At 52.6% G+C, this 22,162-nt stretch overlaps 1 protein-coding gene across 17 annotated transcripts in view; it reads left to right on the forward strand.

Moving 5' to 3' along the window:
• Nucleotides 1–6,424: 6,424 nt before the first annotated feature.
• The window catches only part of COL13A1 (collagen type XIII alpha 1 chain), a 149,890-nt gene continuing 134,152 nt past the window's right edge, over nucleotides 6,425–22,162 (forward strand). For 16 of the 17 annotated variants that reach the window (XM_043925192.1, XM_043925193.1, XM_043925200.1 and 13 more), the window contains exon 1: nucleotides 6,425–7,307. In XM_043925192.1, the coding sequence (XP_043781127.1) occupies nucleotides 7,014–7,307 (294 nt within the window). In that variant the 5' untranslated portion in view covers nucleotides 6,425–7,013. The remainder of the gene's footprint in view (nucleotides 7,308–22,162) is intronic. The other variant, XM_043925203.1, reaches the window with a different exon arrangement.

Genomic DNA, 22,162 nt, shown 5'->3' on the forward strand with positions numbered 1-22,162 from the left:
GCACAGTAGAGTGGACAGTTGGTCATGGCCCTTGCTAACCACAATATTCCCAAAATCTGACTTTTTAGAGTCAAGTGATCCTATGAACAGGTCCACTAGCCTACCGTACCAGGCATTCTTCTCAGGCTGGGGTAGATAGCTACATCTGTGGGTTCCATCTGGAACCAGGTTCATAGGTAGCTCCCTCCCCCACAAAAATCTGGGCTTCCCCATGTGATTTGTTTTGGCCAGTGAGACATTAGCAACTGTCACACAAGGGGAGGTGTCATAAGCACTTGCCACCAGGACTTGGTATCTTGGAATTTCCCTTTGAAAGCCGGCCACCATGCTGAAAAAAGCTCAAGATATACCATGTGACGTTGAGAGGCAACTCTAGGTGGGGGATAGGGGGACAAGAGGCCATCTTGAATGTTCTGATCTCAGCTGAGCCCCCAGCCAAGTTTCCCCAGTGCAGCCTCATGTGTGACCTCAGCCATCTTACTTGGAACAGAAGAACCACTCCACTGAGCCCTGTCAACTCACAGTATTATGAGAAATAATAAATCATTCTGTTAAGAAACTAAGAGTTGGGTCCATCTGTGATACTGTTACAGATGCCTGAAATACTGTCCCTGGTTACTGCCCTATGACTCCTAGACACACTTTTAGAAGCCTGCACCTGATCTCATATACACATCTTGATCAAAGCAGATTGCTTATGGGAAATTTAGCATACATCCATTCTTGGCAGAAGTATGAGTGCATATCCTCATCAACACACTCACAGGTGGTGCCTTAGAGACAGCCCAGCTGTACTGTGGGCAGCTCCATTCATCCACAACATTTGCACTCCTCTGCATGCCCATGTTTATACGTGTGTGCAGAAAGGTGCATGATCTATGTACCAAAGCACAAGAGTAGATACACACAGTGAGACCCTAGGTTGAGGGAGCTGCGGCGGTGGGGGCCACACCCACACACACATGCACACAATCACTCGTGGCCTGAAACTGTAAGTATCTGAACTCCTCTAAGAACCTGCAGCCTGCTGAACAGGGTCCCCCAGCGTTTTCATCAGTGTAGCCTCCACACTTGGCTCTGCTCTCTTCTTAATGAGAGAGTTTGTTTTGGCCCCAGTTAACAAGGCTCCCAGGGCCTCCTGGGCAGACTGGCCCTCCTCCGCACATCTGCAGCCCCTGCTCCTCGACCCCCATCCCCAGCTCTGCAGAGTCACAGCCAGGGAGCTGATTGGCGTGGTTGCGTGGGAAGGAAGTGGGGACTCAGGAAAACGCATTTCCAAATGTTCGATCTGTAGCTCCAAGCAAGGGCTTCAGACTGAATCCCAAAACACTCTCCCCAGAGACATGGGATGCTACTGTCCTCTAACCTGGGGCAAGCCAATTTAATCTCAGAGCCTGTAGAAGGGCAAGATTGAGGACTTGAGCCCAAGAGAATGCCTGCATTTCTCATACCTTATGTCTACTCTGGGCCTGGCCTTGGTTCATTCTCTTTGGGATCACTATCTGGTGCAGGTCAGTACCTCCCAACACCCTGCACAGGGGTACAGCCCTTTCACTGGCTCCCCTTTGCCTTCAGGGGACTATCCTGCTCAGCCCCTGCACACCTCTTCAGCAGAAGCCCTACTCTTCCCCTTTACACTCCACATTTCAGCCACAGTGAACCACTGACAACTGCCCCGATTCCCTAGTTTCTCCACCATGCTCTTTTTCCACTCCAGGCTTTTGCACAGGCAGCTCCCTCTGTTTGGCACACCCTCCCTACACCCCTTTATCTGACTATGTTCATCCTTCAGGTCTCATCCCCCAAGCATCCTCTCTGTCCTGCTTGGCAGTACTTATCCCTGTTGGCCTCCACCACTGGTCTGCTGTGCTCACCACTGTGTCCTCAACACCAGCAGGGCCTGGCACTAGAAAGTGCTCCATACATTTTTACTGAATGAATGAATATTTCAGTTAGGAAGGCCCTTATACATCCCAGTTTTCCTTTCCCTTCTCTGCTCATCAATTTCTAAATCTTACATAAGAGGAAGATGTACAGGTTAGTATAGCTGGGAGAGAGCCAGAAGTAGAATCCATCCATCCATCCATTCTTCCATTCGCCCATTCATTCATTCAGACACCATTTCTTGGGCATCTACACTGCTTAGGGCAGAGCATACAGAGATGAATACAGTCATCCGCTTTCTAGAAACTCACGACCTAGGGGAGGGAACAGACGGACACGGGTCACAGTTAGGACATAGTTTAAGCTACACAAGACAGGCCAGTGGCTCAAATGAGGTAAGTCACTTCACTCATGTGAGAGTCTAGGCTTCTCTGACAACTCAACTCCACAGAGTCACAAGGGGCCCAGATTCCTTCTGTCTCGTTGCTCACTACATGCAGGAGTTGGAAGCGGAGCTGAGAAACAGGGCTGTGATGCCAGTGACCATAAAGCCTGGGAGAGAAATAAGGAAGAGTCTGTGATGCCTGGAGGAGATTCTGGTAGGCCCCCAGACCTGGCTTCCTTGGGTGAGGTTTCCCAGTTGGGGCTACTGTGTGGGAGAGTTGGACCTGTTTAAAGGACTAGGCGTGGGGAAGGTAGTGGAGCAGAGAAATCCAGAAGGAAGAACAGATCGGAAAGAAACTAAGCAGGTGCAATCTACAGGACCTGATCCCAGCTGGATGCAGGGGGCAAGGAAGAGGAAGGAGACACACATCAGCCTGAGCCGCAGGACAATGCCTGTGCCCTCCACCAAGGGAATGAAAGCCAGGTAGTGCTAGGGGAGCTGGCTGTGAGGTGAGGTGGTGGGGGAGTGCCAAATGGAACTGCCAGAGCAGCTGGGCATGGGTGAGAGATGCTGGGGGGTGTGGGCTGTGGGATTTCATGGGAAAGTCATCACCAGAGACGGAAACGAGCTTCGGACGACAAGTTCCCCCAACTGCCCTGTGGGCAGTGCAGTCACTTTGAATATATATCCCCATCCCTTGGGGAGCTTCTATAAACTGGATGGGAACCTTACCTGTGCCCCTACTCCCACCACAAGGAGATTCTGACTCGGTAAAATGGAGTGAACCCCTCTCTGTGGCTCTAGGTTCTTTTACTTGCAAGAGAAGAAACCCAGCTCAAACAGGTTTGAACAAAAATGAGTCCTGTAACTGAAGAGTGCAGGCACGGTTGAGCTTAAGCACAGTTTGATCACAGAGTTTAAATAATGCCTTCAGGAATCAGACTCTTTCCACCTCTGCTTGCCTCCTGTGTTGGTTTCATTCTCAGGCAAGATTTTTAAGTAACAGAGGCAAGATACCCCCTGTGGTTCAGTTCAGTTCAGTCGCTCAGTCATGTCCGGCTCTTTGCGACCCCATGGACTGCAGCACACCAGGCTTCCCTGTCCATCACCAACTCCCAGAGCTTGCTCAAACACATGTCCATCAAGTCGGTGATGCCATCCAACCATCTCGTCCTCTGTCATCACCTTCTCATCCTGCCTTCAATCTTTCCCAGCATCAGGGTCTTTTCCAATGCGTCAGTTCTTCACATCAAGTGGCCAAAGTACTGGAGTTTCAGCTTCAGCATCAGTTCTTCCAATGAATATTCAGGGCTGATTTCCTTTAGGATGGACTGGTTTGATCTTGCAGTCCAAAGGACTCTCAAGATTCTTCTCCAACACCATAGTCCAGAAGCATCAATTCTTCAGTGCTCATCTTTCTTTATGGTCCAACTTTCACATCCATACATGACTACTGGAAAAACCATATCTTTGACCAGATGGACCTTTCTTGGTAAAGTAATGTCTCTGCTTTTTAATATGCTATGTAGGTTGGTCATAGGGCCTTTGTCAGCAAAGCAATGTCTCTGCTTTTTAATATGCTGTCTAGCTTGCTGTCTAGGTTGGTCAGCCCCCTGTGGTAGCCGATACTCTTTCAGAAAGCCCTTTACAAAGAAATAGCATTCCTTTCCCAATCATTCCAGCCTGATTCTCCTTAGTCTGAACTTGGCCACAAGCCCATCTCAGGCCCAACCACTGTAGCCAAGGGAGATGGAGATGCTAATTGGTTAGATTAGCTCACATACCCTAGAGACAGGAATGGGGTCAACCCTGCCAGAGCCACAGAGACTCAGCTTGGCATCATTGGCAGGGTTTTAAGGTACAGAAAACGGGTGAAGGATGGACCTCCTGGCAGAGGGAACTGCAAGAGCTAATATGTAGAAGCAGAAAAACACAGAAGATACTTTAGGAACAGTGAAGCTTGTATGCACAGGGACATTTTTTTCTTAGCTCTCCATTCTGGTACCCACAGTATCTATTTTTATCTCGGAGTGTAATCATGACCACAGATTAAATTCAAACTCTGCGCTAGCACTGAAAGTCTATCTTCTTGCCTCAAACAAGAAATCCTGTTTTCTTGTTGAGGTTGATTAACTCCAACATTGACAGAACATTGATCCAACATTGACAGAGAATCCCCAAGTTTCCCTGACACCAGAGTCCCCCTGGATGCCTCAGGGTTCACACAGGTCATTTCTGAATGCAGGGGTCAGGCTAGGACTGCTGCACCCTCCCCCTTCAGTTCCCAATCACAGAGGCTGCCCCAGCCCCCAAATCTTTTAGATTTCACTGCCTTGGCATTCCTGAGGGCCCCTAAAGTCTTGAAAGGGAAAACATCAGCTTGTGGAATAAGAAAGGGAAGAAACTACTCTCCTAGTTCCCTTCCTCCATGTTCCTTACTGGAGGTTGGGGATGTGGAAGGGGAACCAAATCTACATCCCTGGCTGCTGCTGCTGCTAAGTCGCTTCCGTCGTGTCCGACTCTGTGCGACGCCATAGGCGGCAGCCTACCAGGCTCCTCCATCCCTGGGATTCTCCAGGCAAGAACACTGGAGTGGGTTGCCATTTCCCCTGGCATGTACCTCTTAGTGCAGAAATTCTCTAGCGCCCCCTGGTGGTCACTAACACTACTGTGTTCTCTCGGGGTTTATTCTGAACAGCCCAGTTGAGACGTCTATCACAGGGTAAGGAAACAGGCACACTTACCCCATATCCCATATTAAGGACATGCTAGAGCTGGGACGGACCCAGAGCTCCTGGCCACCAGTCCTTTCTTCAGCATCACTTTCTATCTGCGGTATCACTTTCCATCTCTGTAGTCCTCCCTAGTGGCTAACTGACCTGGCAGGCAATGTTATAATATTTATTATTTATGATGTAAGTACTTTATTACTGTGTTGCTCTATTAAATACACCTGCCACACTTTGAGGTGTGCCATGATACTGGATTATATGTTAGTATTGATCAGGTCAATATATAAAATGTACAGTTGGCAACCCTGTTATTCTAAAATTGAATCACAGAAATGCTCCTGTCACCATACCCACTACCCACCTCTGTTTTACATTTCAGGAACCAGTCTTTTATCCCCCCATCCCTTCTCGATGTTCCTGGGAAGTAAGCTTTCTCCATAAACTCAATCCCGCCACCTCCTCATTCCCGGGAATGTCAAGAGGTGCAAGGAGATAAAGTCTCTTTGGGATACAAATGTTACTTAAAATGGGAGAGGTGACAAGAGAAGAAAGGAAACTACAAAATGGCCTTCAGGCAGCTTTCTCTACTGGACCACAGGAAATGATAGCGGAAGGGAGCCAAGGAGAGAATGGCTCACCTTTAACGGCTGCAATGGTTGGGGCAGGCTGGTCTGACAGCAGGGGCTGGAATGAGTCTCAGACCCACAGCAGACAACAAGAGGAGGGGTCAGGACCGGCAGGTGGGACGACTGACTGGTCTATTGGATACCCTGAAATAACCGTCTGCTCAGTTTGTATTCACCTGTACCTGGTCCTGAAAGAGAGACAAGGGCACCAGTTCTGCTGCCCCACCCCCCACCCCAGAGGGTTGACCTTTCACCCCAGAGTAAAGCTGTGATTGGTGAAGTGAGCCCCACCAAAGGCTGTGGGGCAGATGGAGGTGCTGAGCGGGAGTCTGGGGAGGAAGAGAGGAGATGAGACATGACAGGGGGTGCCCAGCAGCAGCTGAAGGGAATCAGACAGTCCCGCTCAGGAGATAGACATCCATCTAGATCCCTGACAGTAACTCAACTGGGTTCCTTGGAGGATCACAAAGACTGGCTGTGCTGACTTGTCGGAAAGCAGAGTGATGCCTGGACCCTTGACTTAGCAGGAAGGCAAAGAGGACCCTCCGTGTGGATTGGGAGAAAGGGGGAGAAGCAAGCCCCAGCTCCACTCCACCCCCCCTTCCTGCCTATAAATAATTCCAAGTGTCACTTCAAAGGGGACCGGGAGCGCCGGAGAGGGGCTCCCGTGGCCGGTGGGTTGGGGCAGCGGGTCCTGCACACCACGCCCCCCACCCCGGGCGAGTTTGCATAAATAAACAAATCCAAGCCGTCGGCCCCGCAGGAGGTGGAGGAGGAGAGGGGAGGAGGAGAAGGGAGGGGGGCGGGAGAGATTAGTTTGGGAAGTAGCACGGATTGCTCATCCGATCCGTGCAGCCGCAGCTCGTGTGTCAAGTTACAGAGGCGCCGGAATCGGCCCCAGCGCTCCTCGGCTGCGGCCACGACCCACCTCTGCCCATGGGGCCCTCCATGTGCACCCCTTCGCCCCGGGACTGAAACTGGCTCGCCCGGGCGACGGGAAACACCAAGAAGGACAGACAGTGCTGAACCAACTCCGGACTGCAGATACTTGAAGGGAAAGACGGGGCAGAAAGGAGAGCCGGCCAGATTTCCCTAACTTTCCTGGACTTGGAACGTTCTTCGAAGCAACTTTTTTTTTTTTCACCTGGGTGTACCCCCTGATTACTGCTGGTTGTATTTTTTTTTTCTTTTGCTCCCCCCGGCCCCCCTACCCCCAGCTGCTATTTTTTTCCATCCTCTTTGCCGAGAGCAAAGGAAAGGGACGTTTATCCAGCGACACAAGCCTTTTCCCCCACTGCCCCGGAGCTTGAGATCGCGCTTTGGGGCAGCGGCTCTCGCCTTTATTTATTCTATTTATTTATTTATTGGTTCTCAAGACGCGAGGGGATGGTAGCGGAGCGCTCCGGCAAAGCGACAGCCGCCGGTGCCCGCGGCCCTGGGGAGCTGGGCGCGCCCGGGACAGTGGCGCTGGCGGTGGCGCCGGCGGAGCGCTGCGCTCGGCTGCCGAGCCCTGGGTCTTGCGGGCTGCTGGCGCTGGCTCTCTGCTCGCTGGCGCTCAGCCTGCTCGCCCACTTTCGGACGGTCGAGCTGCAGGCCCGGGTGCTGCGCCTGGAAGCGGAGCGTGGGGAGCAGCAAATGGAGCCGGCTATTTTGGGACGAGTCAACCAACTGCTGGATGAGGTCTGTGCTCTTTGTTGCTGCCTTTTATTCCCTCCCCGCGGCGCCCCCTCGCGCAGCCTCCAACTTTGGACCAGCCAGTGCCCGTGGGCTCTCTCCGCCGCGCGGTGCGCCCTGGCCTCGCCCCAGTTGTTTACGGGAGGGATGGGGCCAGGGACGGACGCTGCCCTACCAGTGGGCAGGAGGACCTGGGCGGTTAGCGCCGGACCCGTCGCCTCCCACCTAGAGCAGGCGTCCTCCACGTACCGCGCCGGGAGCGCCCTGAGCGCGCGGGGCAGGTGGAGGAAGGCTAGGCGCGGAGGCGCGCAAAGGCGGCCAGGTCCATTTCTCCCTCCCGGCTCCTCGCCAGGGCGGTGTGAGAGCCGCCCAGCGCCCACGCGGCGGGACTTGAGCCCGGTGGCCCCGGGCCGAGGCTTGCTGGGCCCCCGCAGCCCTCCCCATCCATCCCTCGACGATCAGTGCTGCCTTTTATTGCCATATTCTGTTGGGAAGAGAGAGGAGTGAGTTATCCCAGGGGCTGAGGGGGACAGGGAGCAGTCCTTGCAGGAGGTGGTGGGCTGGTCTCTGCCCAGACCGCTAGGGCCCAGGTGTTGGTTGTTTCGGCTCTGCTGTCCTTGAGCACAAATAAGCCCTTACGGTCTTGTTCTGAAGCTGTATTTGTTGTCCCTGGTCCCCTGGAATGGTCCCCAACATTTTGTGTCTGTGTGTCTTTCCGGGAAAAGGATGCCAAGCTTTCTCCCATTCCCAAAATATCCTTGAACCTCAGTGTGTTAGAAGCCACTAGTGTCTCTTAGCCAGGACAATCCCGAGAGTCATGAAGAGACCCGCAGTCCACAGAAAGTAGGGACACACAGTCTCAGGGGTCCCACCCGACTAGCGACTGGCCAGGAGACCATGAGGCCAGGTGACGTCTGAGGATGTGGACAGCTCAGGGGACCCAGGGCCTTGTATGAGGGGAGGATCCACAGATAAAGGCCACGGCCGTCTGGGAAGAACTCCTGGAACAGGCTGACCATGGACAGTTTCCGAGGGGAAGAACTGGGGGTGCATCTCTTCCTTAGTAGGAGGTGGTGTGTGGAACAATGAAGAGCAGGAGGAGAGCCCAGCAGGCCTGGCTTTCGTCCCCACTCTGCTACTTAGAAGCTGTGCCACCTGAGGCACACACCCTAAGCCCTCTGAGCCCCACTCTGCCATCACAGTGGTGTTGCTGATGGTAAACGGGAGCCCAGCTCTAACTGCAGCGGTGCCGCGGCCATACTGACACGATGCCCCAGCACCCTACAGCCAGGCTCTTCTTGGTGCCTCTACCAGGCAAAGGCTGGCACTTGCCAAAGCAGCCCTCCGGGGCAATCACGGAGAGTGAGGTCAGAGGGCCGGAGCAGAGCACGTTTACTGATGCCAGAGGTGCACCCGTGACTGCTGCCGTCAGCTCATTCCCACGCCCTGCCGGGCCCCAGGGAAGCCGGAGGGCTCCATCAAGCCACCCACGGTCCTCTGGGACTCTGGGGGGAAGCCGGTGGACTCCGCAGTGCCGGCAGACGGCCTGTGCTGGCTGGTTGGCAGTGCAGAGGGAAAACTGCTGCGTGGTAGGGAGGGTGTTGGGACGTGAAGGCTGCCTCAGGTATCCCCGGGGTCCTGGCTGCTGAGGGACAAACATCTGACCCTGAGTGTGCTGCTCAGTTCCTCTCTCCATCGTCTCCCCTTCCTGGCCCCTCCTGCTGGCCAGGGCGTGCCCCTGCCCTTTCCTCAATCCTGGCTTCCTCTGCTTAAGACTTAGCTAGGCCAAGTCTCAAGCTCTCAGGACCTTGGGGCTGACAGTGTTATTATCTGCCAGGCTGAGCCTTCCTGTCTAAACTCCTACTGGCTGTCAGACCCCCATGTTACAGATGGGGGAACCAAGGCTCAGAGTGGGGCAGTAGATTTCCCAGGGTCACGTGGCAAGATCCTAAACTAGAGGAAGCTTCCAGGGACTCCGCCCCAGTGCTCTCCCCAGGCTGTCTGCCACCTTCCATTGTCCACCCTCATGCACTTATTCCGAAAGTGAACCTGAGAGCCAGCTGTGAGTCAGGCGTTGTGGGGCAGGGGGCACATTTCTGCCCTCTCAAGCTTACAGGCAAATAGGACACAGAGAAGGGAGTGGACAGTGACCACATCATGTGGAAAATGCTATGAGAATGGAAGCAGAGAAGGTCTAGGGCTCCTGATGGCAGTGGCTCCCTGGGAAAGTGATTTTTCAAGTGAAGACTTACAGGGTGACTAGGAGGTTTCCAGGCAAATGGGGATGAGGATGGGGCAAAAGGAACAGCTTCTGGAAGCTGAAAACCAGAGAGAGAGACAGGTAGCCAAGGTCACGAGGGGCCTTAGGGACACTTTGATCTTTGTAAGAGCAATGGGGAGCCATGGAGGGATCTTGAGGAAGGCAGTGATGTACACAGAATGAGATGAAGAGCCAGGTAGAGCAGGGACGCCAAATAGGAGGTTAATAGGGACCAAAGAGGACAGTGACCTGGCCTGGGGCACTTGTGGAGACAGAGAGGAATGAATGGAAATGGCAGCGTCAGTGGTGGGACCTGAGGTCAGTAGCAGAGGGCTCTGGGACAGAGGGAGGGAGCGGTCCTGTGGGGGAGGGGGCAGGTGACCTGGTCTATATGGCGATGACCTCAGGAGCCCTCTCCTGGAGGGGCCTGCAGGCCAGTGGCTCTGGAGGGGACTCTCTCAAGGCTGCACTGTCCCGTATAGTAAGCACTAGTCACATGTGACTCATTAGTTAATTAAAATTAAATAAAATCTAAAATGTAGTTCCCCAGTCACAGTAAGCCACCTTTCATATAACTGCTCAATAGATACCTGAGTGGCCAGAAGGCAGGACAGTGCAGCCTTAGAACTTGGGCGTCACCGAATAAAGATCTGTGGGATGATGCTGTGCCTGAAGCAGGCAGCGTCTGGGCCAGCAAAGGTGTTCAGGAGCAACTCCACGCTTTCCTCTCCTCCACCCTTTCCTCTCCGCGGTCTGTTCTCCCAGGTCAGAACAAAGAGCAGAGTGAGGAGAAAGGTGAGAACTGGGTCCAGTGGAAACTCCCAGGTGAGGACAGGGGGATGGTTTTGCTGTGGAATGAGTCTGTGAAATGGGTATGCAGAGGATTCCTGCCCACGAGGGCCCAAAGGCACCCCGTGTGCCAGGATTTCAGCTGGGCCTTCCCAGGCGTGTGGCCTCAGGCAAGCTACGACACACGCCCTCACCTCATATCCCTTCTCTGTGAAGCCCTGGTCCTGCCTTCCTCTTGGGGCTGCTGTGGGGCTCTCAGGAGATGGCAGATGGAACATTGCACTAAAAGGTATCACCACATCAGGTCACAAGTGCTTCTGGAGAGCTCCCTGGAGCATGGGGCAGACAAAGGCAATCCCTTCTAGAGCCGTGAGCCTGGGTCACTCCCTGGAGGATGGAGGAAGGGCCATGGGCAGGGCCATGCTGGGGAAGCACACAGCCTGGGCAATGGCCTGGAGGCAGAGGTCCAGGGGCACATGCTCACCACCCATCCCAGTGGGGAAATTAGCATGCTGGGGGTGGAGGCGTGTCTGGGAGACAGGAGGAAGAGGGAAGGCCAGGCTGAGGGGACTCCACAGGAGAGAAGCCTGGAATGAGGGGAGGCAAGGGCAGATGTGAGCAGAGGCTGCGATCTGAGTGATCTGAGCTACTGGGAGGGGGGTGGGTCGCCGCCAGGAGAGGAGTGTGGGGGCGGGCGCCCGCTCAGGGGAGTTGGGAGTGTGGCTTCCAGACCGCAGCTCCAGCTCTTCCCCCATCAGCGCCTCTCTCCCGGTCTGGGACCCTTAATGAGCGCTCCAGCTGTCCGTTAGTTGATTTGCTTGCTGTGAGAAAAAAAAAAAAAAAATGGAATGTCCCAAATGGAGGAAATCAGATGTCACCTAGGGCTGGGCAGACAGTGTGCGATGACATAGAAGAGGGTGGAATTCAAACTTGCCAAATCCATTTTACAGGCTGAGGGGGAGCAAGGGGGTGTCAGCCACCTTCAAGGTGAATGCTGAGGGAGGCCAGGCTGATTCCCCTTCCCCAACCATAAGAGTAACAGCAACTCTGATAGGAGGGCCTTGTGTTTATAGGGTATGTACAATGGCCAGTGCCATGCACATTATCTCTTTCAGTCCTCATGACTTCCCTAAGGATTGACATGCTCATTACCCCATTTTACAGATAAGAAGACTGATATCACTGTACCTCCATCCCACTGTCTCTGATTCAGTCCTTTGGGTATTGATGGCATTTTCCACTCCAAGAATCCCCTGGGAGAGGAAGTGGTTGAAATTTCCAGGCTAAAATGTCGAGGAACCCCAGGCAGACTCTTTCATCCCTAAAAATAATAATAACAACCCTTACAAGAGGAAAGCCTCACATTTATAGAGTGTGTACAGGAGCCCCTTACTGAACTCTTTCCAGGGACATTTGGAGGAGAGATCAAAGCAGTGGCTGAGAGATTGGGGCTCTGGATGGGGTCCTTTGGGAATGAAGCACTGAGATGGGGCAGGAGCAGGCTCTTAAACAGAGAATGTGTGTGTGGCGAGACCTGTGTAGTGTCCTGTGAGCATCCCAGGTGCCTGGACCTCAGTTAATGGACAGACCTTAGATCCAGGTGTCCTCAGATGCAGCCAGCGCTCCCCTGAGTCAGTCTTAAAACTACCCCTCTTTTCATGCTGTGAGTAAATGACTAGTCTTAAATGACTAGTTTTAATAGAGGAAAGACCCTTAGAGACCCTGAAGTCTAGTCCCCTCACTCTACTGATGAGAAAACAGGTCCAAAGCGTCACACCAGGCATCAGATGAACCTGGAGTTAGGACCTGCGTCTCCAGCAGGCATCTCTCTTCCACACCACACCTTCTCCTTTCTGGACAATAGTATTTGTCTGGCCAGGTGGTGGCCAAGACAAGGCAAATGTGTGCTTCAGTCTCCACTTCTTGGCCCTCAGCAGACATTATTAATCACTTGCCACACACTTTCTCACTGAGCTTACATACAGCCTTAGAATCCTCTTCAACGCAGGAAACCACTACCCCGCTAGCAAGAGTTGACATTCAAGACAAAGAGCTATTGGGGAATTCCCTGGCAGTCCAGTGGTTAGGACTCAGTGCTTTTACTGCCAAGGACCTGGGTTCAATCCCTGGTTGGGAAACTAAGATGCAAGCTGTGCAGCATAGCTTAAGGAAAAAAGCCAAAGAACTATTTCCTGACTCTAATTGTTAAAAAATACAGAGCAATATTTACTAGAGATAAAACTAGGGAGAGTTGTTAAAGTTTCATAGCTTCTCTGAAAGCCTTAAAACTAGCAAATAGCTCCAAACCACACTGACGACTCCCAGCCCTCATAGGAAGACGGTGGGAAAAAGTCAAAGCATCTGAATCAAAAGTCCGTCTGCCTTATGCGTAGTCTCACAACTTGACACTCTCAGAGAGATGCCTTTCCCCCTTATTCCAGACTTGCCCCCATGCCTCTGGAAAGTCTTCCCAAAACACCCTGACCCAAAATGGCCCTTCCCCCACTGACTTCCTGAAGAACTGCCTGGCCGTGCCAAGTATCTAACTCAGAGAAGGAAAATAGGGCACGTGCTGACTTCTCTTACCCTAGAACCATAGCAGGCATTACTAATCACTCAACACATGCCCATTGAGCCTACCTAGGTTTCAGAATCCTTCTCAACACAGCTCTCCAGGTGGCCACTCCCAGTCTACTGGAGTCAATGCACAAGATAAAATCTGTTGCCAACCATGGCTTAGATTCAGACACATTGTGCAGTGAGCCCTCCTCTCCACTGCCTTTCAACATCTTATCTCTCCATTTGATCACATACAACCCAATGGGCAGGGGCAAGAGCTTGCTGGTCTCCAGTCCTTCACTGAGGCTAGCCTGAGGCTTTGCACAGAGTAGGCAGCCCTCACCAATTAGCTGCTGATTTAAGGTCCCACTGCCAGAGGCCAGTGAAGCCATCTCAGAAGTCAGCTATCTTCTACCCACTCCCCCAACCCAGACCCAGCTATCTGCCCAGCATTTGCTCAAGGGGGTGTGCCCTGGAGCTGGTGTTTTGCAGCAGTCAGTAGAGGCTGAATTGAGGAACTCCTCCTGAGTCAGAGCTGCACCCCAGGTCCCAGCTGAGAGTGGGGATGGCTCAGTGTGATGTGTCCTCACCTGGACAGAGCAGCTGGGAGCATCCCTCCTCTGCCATTACCTAGTTGTATGACCTGAGTCTCAGTGCCCCAACCTGAAAAATGGGCACAACATCCTCTTAATAGTGTTGTTGCAGGATTCAGATAATAACAACTGGAACCATTACAGCCTCACTCATCACTGGTGGAAACAAAATGAGGCTGCCTCATGTCCACAACTTTTTTTTAAGTGTAAATAGAATTTTTGATAAAAATGAAGTACAATTTTGAACACACCAAAATGTTTAGTTAAACTTGATAAAAATAAGTGTAATGTTTGCTGCAGAGCAACTTGTTCTATGCAGAGAGCCAACTCTTTGGAAAAGACCACATCTATTAATTAATTCTCACAATAATCCTATGAAGTGGTTATATGTTTACTATTCGCTTCTTACAGAGAAGAATGTGGAGGCCCAGAGAAGTTGCTTTACTTTCCCAAGGTCACATTGCTGCTAGTAAGTAGCAGAGCCTGAAACCCAGGTAGTGTGGCCCCAGAGCTGGCATTCAGAGCCACACGTATAGACGATCTGTATAAAGTACCACTAAGTCAGCTGAGGCAGGTCACAGAGGCCAGGCTCAGGGACTGTTCAGTTTGGTTTGTCACAGAGGTGGCATTGACCGAGCTGACCTGATGTCAGCTCACATTACCATCTTTGTTTTAAGAATGGCACCGAGGCTTACATCAAGTCTTGGTGATGAGGACCCTCAGGAAAGTCCCAGTCCAGCCTTGGCTTCCAGAATGTTTGGGCTTCCAGGAGGGAGGGGCTGGGTCTTGTCCTTTGGACACTGAACTGTCCTCTAAGGAAGCTTAGCCCCAAATCTGGGAGTCATCCCCAGGCAGAGCAGAGTCCTTCAGGAAGAAGATTCTGCACAAGTCCCTATCTCAGCCCTGCTGTATCACCCTGCCCTCACTTTTTTTCTCCCTCCTCTGCCCTGCTGCCTTCCTGTATAATGTGCATCTATCTGACTGCCTCTGCAGTTTCTTGAGTGTTTTGGGGCAAAATAAGGATAAAAGTCCTCTAGAAACTTAACTTTTAAAAGTGACTCTCCCCTCCTTCTCTCATGTCTGCACACCCTCAAAGGCCTACCCCTGGACTGGTGATGAGTCAGCTGCATAATGGTACCTGCAGGACTTTTAAAATATACCAGGGCTGACCCCTCTTCCCTAAACCCTGATGTGAATCCCTGTGGGCAGGATCTGGCAGTGGGTTGTCTAACAAGCTCCACAGTTGACAGTCCCTCCCAAGTTGCTCTGTAGCAAACATTGCACTTATTTTTATAAATATTTCTTTTAACTAACCATTTTGGTGTGTTCAAAATTGTACTTCATTTTTATCAAAAGAGACAGAGACAGAAACTGTATCTGTTCCCCTGAGCCAGGATCACCCTGTGCAGTTTACCCAGGGCCCCTGGCCTGAGTCCAGAGCAGTGCTTCAGGGGCTGATGGTGGCAGTCATGAGGGTCACAGTGAGATTCAGTAACAGTCCTACCACGCACTGCATGGTTTGAAAGTATGGGAGGGTTAAAGAAGGGGTTAATTGTTTTTGGAGCAGGGTGTTGGGTTTTGGTTTTGGTCTTGTGTGTCCATGCTAAGTCACTTCAGTCATGTCTGACTCCTTGCGACCCCATGGACTGTAGCCCACCAGGCTCCTCTGTCCATGGGATTATCTAGGCAAGAATACTAGAGTGGGTTGCTGTGTCTTCCTCCAGGGGGTCGTCCCCACCCAGGGATCAAACCAGTGTCTCTTAAATCCCCTGCATTGGCAGGCAGGCTCCTTACCACTAGTGTTCTTGGTTTTGCTATATATATATATATATATATGTATTTCCCCCCCCCCCCCCCCCGCCTTTGGCTGCAGAGGCCCTGCATTGAGGCACACAGGCTTAGTTGCCCTGCAGCATCTTAGCAGTGGGATCTCAGTTCCCGATCAGGAATGGAACCTATGTCCCCGGCATTGAGAAGTGTGTTCTTAGCCACCAAACCACCAGGGAAGTTCCCTGGTCTTAGTTTTTCAAAGAATAAAATCAGCTGAGAGTTTGTTATCCATCCAGAAGGAAGGTGGTTACAGGAGAAGCCTTAGGAATGCTTCTCCCACCTCTTTTGGTTGGATTCTTCCCCTCCCAGAAGCAGTCTTATTGAGTCCTCAGTAAACTGGGAAGAAAGTCAGCGAGCTCCTCCAAGGGAAGCTGAGACCCGGGTGCAGAGAGGGGCTGGGAGGGCCAGAGCAGGCTGGGGTCCTGGCTCTTCCATGTGTTGTCTGCTTGGCAGGCAGGCTCCAGCAGCAGCCTCAAGTGGGCACTCCCGTCTGCTGTCTACAGACCTCCTGCCTGGGGTGCTGGCCTCCCTGCAAAATCTCTTTGTGCCCCAAAGGGCAGGGATGTGGCTGTTGGCAGCAAGGACTCCTCCAGTCCTTCAAAGGGGGAGGGCAAATGAAGTACAAAGGGGCAGAACTGCCCGCCTGAGAGGCTGGGCACAGCCTTTCCGGGAGACATTGGACCTCTGACTCCCCTCCTGGAGGCTATTGTGGGTTTTCCCAAAACCTCACATGGCCGGAGTCTACATGGACTGGGCCTCCTCAGCCCCCTTTCTTCACCTTTCCCTCGTCCCCACCTTCCCTGGCCTCCAAGCGAAGTCTCTGTCTTTCCTTAGCTCAGCTCATAAGCTGCCATGGGCAGCTCTGGTCCACCCTGCCCCCTGCCAGGCTGCTCATTCCTACCTGTTTTTTAAGTTCAGCCAGGGAGGCCCTACTGCCCCCAGAGGACACATCTTCCCCACAAAGGCTGTCACAGGACGTGGGGCTCTGCCATCCTCGGGACTTTACACCTGCAGTCTCCTGTACACTACAGAGGCCCCGTGAAGGTGCCTCTTCAGCCACCACTTGGAGGTTTTCTGCATCAGATCCTGTTCTGACAAGGTGGCCTGTGAGGCAGGACAGGAAGCGTGACCTCTGGGAACAGGGGTGAAGAAAGGGGGCTGGTTAAAGGGGCATCAGCTGGGGTTCTCCCAGAAACAGCCTAAGTGACTTCCCTGGGAGCTGGGGAGGGGGAGACTTGGGAAGTGACATGGGAAGTGAGAGTGGTCCTGCCACCTCCAGCATCTCCCTACTCATGGAATCAGTGTTAGAAGGAAAGGAGTCATGTGCTGGAATGAGTTCCCAAAACATCCCTGGTTCTCAGACTTGCACACCCTCAGTAACGAGGAGATCACTACCTTATGCAGCTGGCTGCTCCAGGATTAGACAGCTCGGGCTGTAATGTTGTATGTGTTCTTCATCTCCTCAGAGCTCCAGGTCCATCCTACACTGCCATCCCACTCCTCCAGCATGTCTTGAAAGCACCTCAAATTCAGTGTCTCTAAGCTAGCAGGACATCCGCCCCTGCACACCCAGCACTGCACGTCCTGACTCCAGGACGGACTGAACTTTCTCAGCCTCCCACAGAGTCATCCTCTTCTGTGTGTCATGCCTGCCTCGAGCCACCCAAGCCGCCCTTGGCTCTCCCAGGCCATGGCAGGAGACCCCACTCATCTGCCCTTCTTCACTCTGCCCCGCCCCCTTCATCATCTGCATGGCAGCCAGGATAGTCTTTCAAAAATTCTAAGTATGATCACCCCAGTTCTCTGATTACAGCCCTTCAGTGACTTCATATTGCTTCTTACTGCGATTCTTGAGGGGAGGCCCCTGCCACCCTCTGTAGCCTCATGGTTCACCTTCTCTTAGGGTCCAGCCAAATGGCTGTATGTGGTCATGGCTAAGAGCACAGATTCTGGACCCAGATTGCTGGATTCAAGCCCAGCTCTGCTAATTACTGACTGTGTGACCTTGGGCAAGTGGATTAACTTCTCTGTGCTTTGGCTTGTATCTCTATAAAATGGGGTTAAGGATAGTAAGAGTATCACCCTCTTACGTGTGTTGTTTTTAGGATTAAAGAAAGTTAAAACAAGCGCTTTGAGCAGTGCCTGGCACTCCAGGAATAGATGTTGCAGTCTCCTGAAAAGAGTCAATCTCCCCACTCGCCCACCCACTTAGGACAGGCACAGGGAGAGAGGGTCAGGGGTGCAGAGCCATGTTCAGATGTTGCCTCTGCTGTTCTTGGCTGTGTGCTAGTTAATTCACCTATCTCTGTCTCAGTTTCCTCGTTCGTGGGTGGGTTTCTGTGAGTGCTGAGTGAGTTAATATGCGTAAGACTGCTGCCTGGTTTCTGAGAAGCACCTTATTGTATCAGATCTTGGCCGTTTCCCCCATACCTGGGCCCCTCCCCTGGCAGGTGGCTGGCATCCTCAGATGTCAGCTCAGCTGTCACTTTCCCTTGATGCACCAGCCGAGTCAGTGCCCCCGGACGGGCTCGCGACACCTCACCCCTCCTGCCAGAGCTCTGATGACAGGGGCTGCTTCACGCTGATGTGTGGTGCCCCTCCCTAGAGAGTAAGCCCCATGAGGGCAGCCTCCGTGTCTGCCCTGCTCACACGTGAGGCCCCAGCACTTTGCATGGCTCTGCAAACAGAGATGCTCGATACCCACTCGTGAGTGGGAAAGTGGGGGAGAGGCTCTGATCTCCATCCCAGCACTCTTGCCTCCAGTCCCTCCCCACTCTACTGTGGGGGACCCTGCTTCATCCTGCACTGGATGTAGAGATGACCTCAGGCCCCCCGAAACTGGAGGTCCTAGGCCTCATGCTAACCCAGCGCCCATCCTGTTTCCTGTCTCCTGAGGCTGCAGCAGAGTCTTAGCTGAGCTGGAAGAACTTTCTCATACGAAGGCTGGAAAGTTCACACTGGGGCGTGCACCTCTATCCCCAAGTTTTCTGGCCTGCAGAGCCTAAAGCAATGTCTCTCTGTGATTCTGGTGAAATGGGGAGGCAGCAGCAGCTCATGGCATCTAGAGAGTCCCCTGTTTCGTGGCCCTGGGAGTCTGTGATCAGATGCCAAGTCCCTTGCACAAAGAGAATGGGGGAGGAAGGAAGAAGACAGTTTCTCAGACTGCCCCAGGGCACCCGCTTCTGGCCCCCAGCACACAGTCTCCCAGAGCAGACAGGGCGAGTCCAGTTTGTGTGGGTGTAGGCTGAGTGTCTCGGTTTCCTCTACTTTGATTTCATCCCACTGAGCTGCCTGCGCTCAGGGGCAGGCAGCCACACGCGGGCCCGTCCCCTTAACAAATCCCTCTGTCCATCTCCTGCCTTTTCTGGGATCCAGCCTTTGCTTCTCCTTGGATTGCCCTCCCCTGCCCTCTTTTCTATCTGAATTCCCCCCATGCCAAGGCCAGAGCCCACGTGGGACCACAGGGATGGATCTGGGATGGGGGGTGCAGGCCTAAAAGTAAGTAATTTGGTTCAAGTGTGGATCAGTGACACTGGACCAGGCCCTGCCCTCAAAGGGCCACCTCAAGTCTCCAGCAGGACACCAGCCCCATAGCAGCTATGGCCTGGGGTAAGGAGAATACTCCAGCAGCTGGGCTGGGGCACACACTCTGTGCCAGGCATTGTAATCAGACACTGGCACAGAGCTTTGCCCAGCTTGGTCATTTCAGTGGGCAAATCCTTCTTTCAACTTCTTGTTCTTGTGGTCAAAAGGCAGGGCGGCAGACAGGTCCCTCACTCACCCTCCACCTTGTAGGAAGAAGGGGTCTGAGTTTCCCGGGAGGTGGAGGGGTAGGACCACGTGTCGGCAGCAGTACATGAGGCCAGGCCAGCCTCACTGTGGCAGGTGGGAGGAGGCAGGCCTGGCATCAGCTCAAGAGAGAAGTGGCCTTCATCTGGTCACTGAGAAAAACAGGCTGGCATAGCAGGTGCTCACCCTTCTGCACATCTGAAGCCCTCTTTCGATTTTCTAGTCTCATCTCATCTTATCCCTCCAGCTGTCCTGTGTGGTCCAGTGATACCTAATAGTATTCCTGTTCTATGGACGAGGAAACCAAAGCCCAGAGGGGTAACACCTCTTGCTTCACAGTTAGTGGGAATGCTGGGACTAGACCCCAAGGTCCTAACACTCCCAAAGGTAGCTCCAGCCTGTATCAACACCACATGCCCCACAGACAGTGATGTTTCATTGGAAGGGGGGGGCAGCGGGGCATGCACTAACACCAAATAGAATACCATTGCAACCTCCAAGGGCAGATGGGTTTTCATAGGAGTCATACACTAATATCAAAAATTAATTATTAAATGCTAAAGCACTTAGCACAGTGCCTAGTATATATAGCTCAATACGGATAACTATTACTATTAATATTACTCCTATTTAATAAGTCCACCTGGTAAGTACTTTTTGGTTTCCAAGGCACTTCCCACAGCAACACTTGAGAGGTTACTGTTGCTCGGTCATGTCCAACTCTTTGCGACCCTGTGGACTGTAGCCCACCAGTCTCCTCTGTCCGTGGGATTTTCCAGGCAAGAGTACTGGAGTAGGTTGGCATTCTCTTCTCCAAGAGATCTCCCTGATCCAGGGATCGAACCTGGGTCTCCTGGCCTGAGGCTAATATCCCCATTTTGCAGATTCTCTGGGAGGGGAGGTGCCAGGCTCAAGGTCACGATTATTATGGAAGTCGGAGCTCACCTGGCCTCTGCTCTGGGCTCCCTCCCTCACACCATGACTTGGATCCACCCACGTATTACAGAGGCCCAGCTGAGCCTGAGCCCTTTAAGAGTGCTGGGGCTGGGCTCAGGGAGGGAATGGGCCCTAAACCCCAGGCCAGACCGGAGCTGCGTTCTCTGGGGAGAGTGAGTGGCCACTTGGCATTTTCCCTTTGATACTGATACAGGCATTTTAATAGCTGCAATGATCAGGCAGGTGGTATTTCAGCTCTGGCCATGTGGGGCATTCCAGGAGGCCCTGGCTGCCAACAGGGGTGAAGCAGGAAGGCTTCTCTGTCCAGGGCAGCTGGGGGTCCACCCCAGGGACTCCGAAAGGTTTACACCTGCCCCAGAGCCTCAGCGTGGGGATTTCAAACCAAGGGTCTCAAACTCAGATGCCTAGGGGGGCCAGGCTAGTGGCCTAAGGCAGTGAGACTAGCCAGGGGTAGGGTCCTGTGGTGGTCTGGATAGCACATGCCCACCTCAAAGGGGCAGCCATCCTCCCATTTACAAGACAGACCAGAAATCTAGAACTGCACAAGATCTCCTGAGCAACACGTATTTACTGAGCACCTACCATGTGCCGGGCCATGTTGTAGGCACTGAGAATATATTAATAGCAATGAATGAAGCAGATCAAAATATTCGTGTCCTTGTATAGCTTGCTTTCTAAGGAAAGGGGAAGCAATAAGTAAGCTAAATAAGACAATGACAACGACAACAAAATTGGAAGGAGAAAATAAAACAAGGAGGAAGGCTAGCAAACCTATTACAGAAAGGCCTCATGGAGATCAAGCCAGGAAAGAGGCTAAGAGCCTGGTAGGAGTGGTCCAGGGGAGAGCAGGGAAGATACCTTCCATCAGGGAGTTTTTCTAGGAAAAGAGCTAAGTAGAGTCCATGAGGATTTTTCATTTCTTTTCTTTTTTTATGGTGGGAGGAAGAACAGCATGCTTGCGTAAAGATTGTATCAGGGGTAAGCAAACAAGCCCTGGATCCCACTGGAAGGCTGTTTCAGTAAATCCGCTTTTATGGGAACATGGACATGCTTATGTTGCTTTGCACCTACACCGTAGAGCTGAGTGGTTGTGACAGAGGTCGTATGGCTTACACAGCCTCAGATATTTACTAACTGGCCCTTCACAGAAAACAGTTGCTGAGCCCAGACCCTACCCCACACCAAGTTCATCCTGTGCCCTGTCCATTCTTTCCCCTGTGTACCCCCTTCCTTTCATCCGCCACTGTCTATCAAGCTGCCAGGCCATAAACGGGACCCCTAGTGTCTCTCTGTTGGATGTGTGACTGACAGCCTCCAGAGAGGAACCTCAGCCTCCAACCTTCTCACTGTCGTGGTCTTTCTCAACATGCTGCTGGAGGGCCCTCGGACCAGCCAGATTTGACAACGTGCTTCCTCTGCTTCAGACCCTTGGTTGGCTGCTTTGGGCCGAACCCTTACCTGGGCACAGAACCCCCATCACCCACTCAGCTCTCAAAGTCTGCAACCAGCTGGATGCTCCTCAACACGTGTCTCCCACATAAAGTTCAAATTCCTTCGTTGATGGGGACTGTCTTGTTCTCTGTTTTGTAGTCTCACAATTAGGAGGAGCTCCATATATACGGGGTGAGTTGAACCAAAGTATTGAGCCTGGGCTTCCCTGGTGGCTCAGTGGTAAAGAGTCTGCCTGCAATGAAGGAGACCCGGGTTCAATCCCTGGTTTGGGAAGATCCCCTGAAGGAGGGCATGGCAGCACACTCCAGTACTCTTGCCTGGAGAATCCCATGGACAGAGGAGCCTGGCGGGCTGCATTCCATAGGGTCACACAGAGTCAGACATGACTGAAGCGACTAAGGAGCAGTAGCCACATATACAGGATGAACTGAACCAAAGTATTGACCCTGGCTTCCCTGGTTAGCTCAGCAATAAAGAATCCTCCTGCCAATGCAGGTAGACGAAAGAGACACAGATTTGATCCCTGGGTCAGGAAGACCCCCTGGAGAAGGAAATAGCAACCCACTCCAGTATTCTTGCCTGGGAATCCCATAGACCGAGGAGGCTGGTGGGCTACAGTCCATGGGGTCGCA

Source organism: Cervus elaphus, chromosome 15, assembly GCF_910594005.1.
Source record: "Cervus elaphus chromosome 15, mCerEla1.1, whole genome shotgun sequence".
In the NCBI taxonomy this organism is placed as follows: domain Eukaryota; kingdom Metazoa; phylum Chordata; class Mammalia; order Artiodactyla; family Cervidae; genus Cervus; species Cervus elaphus.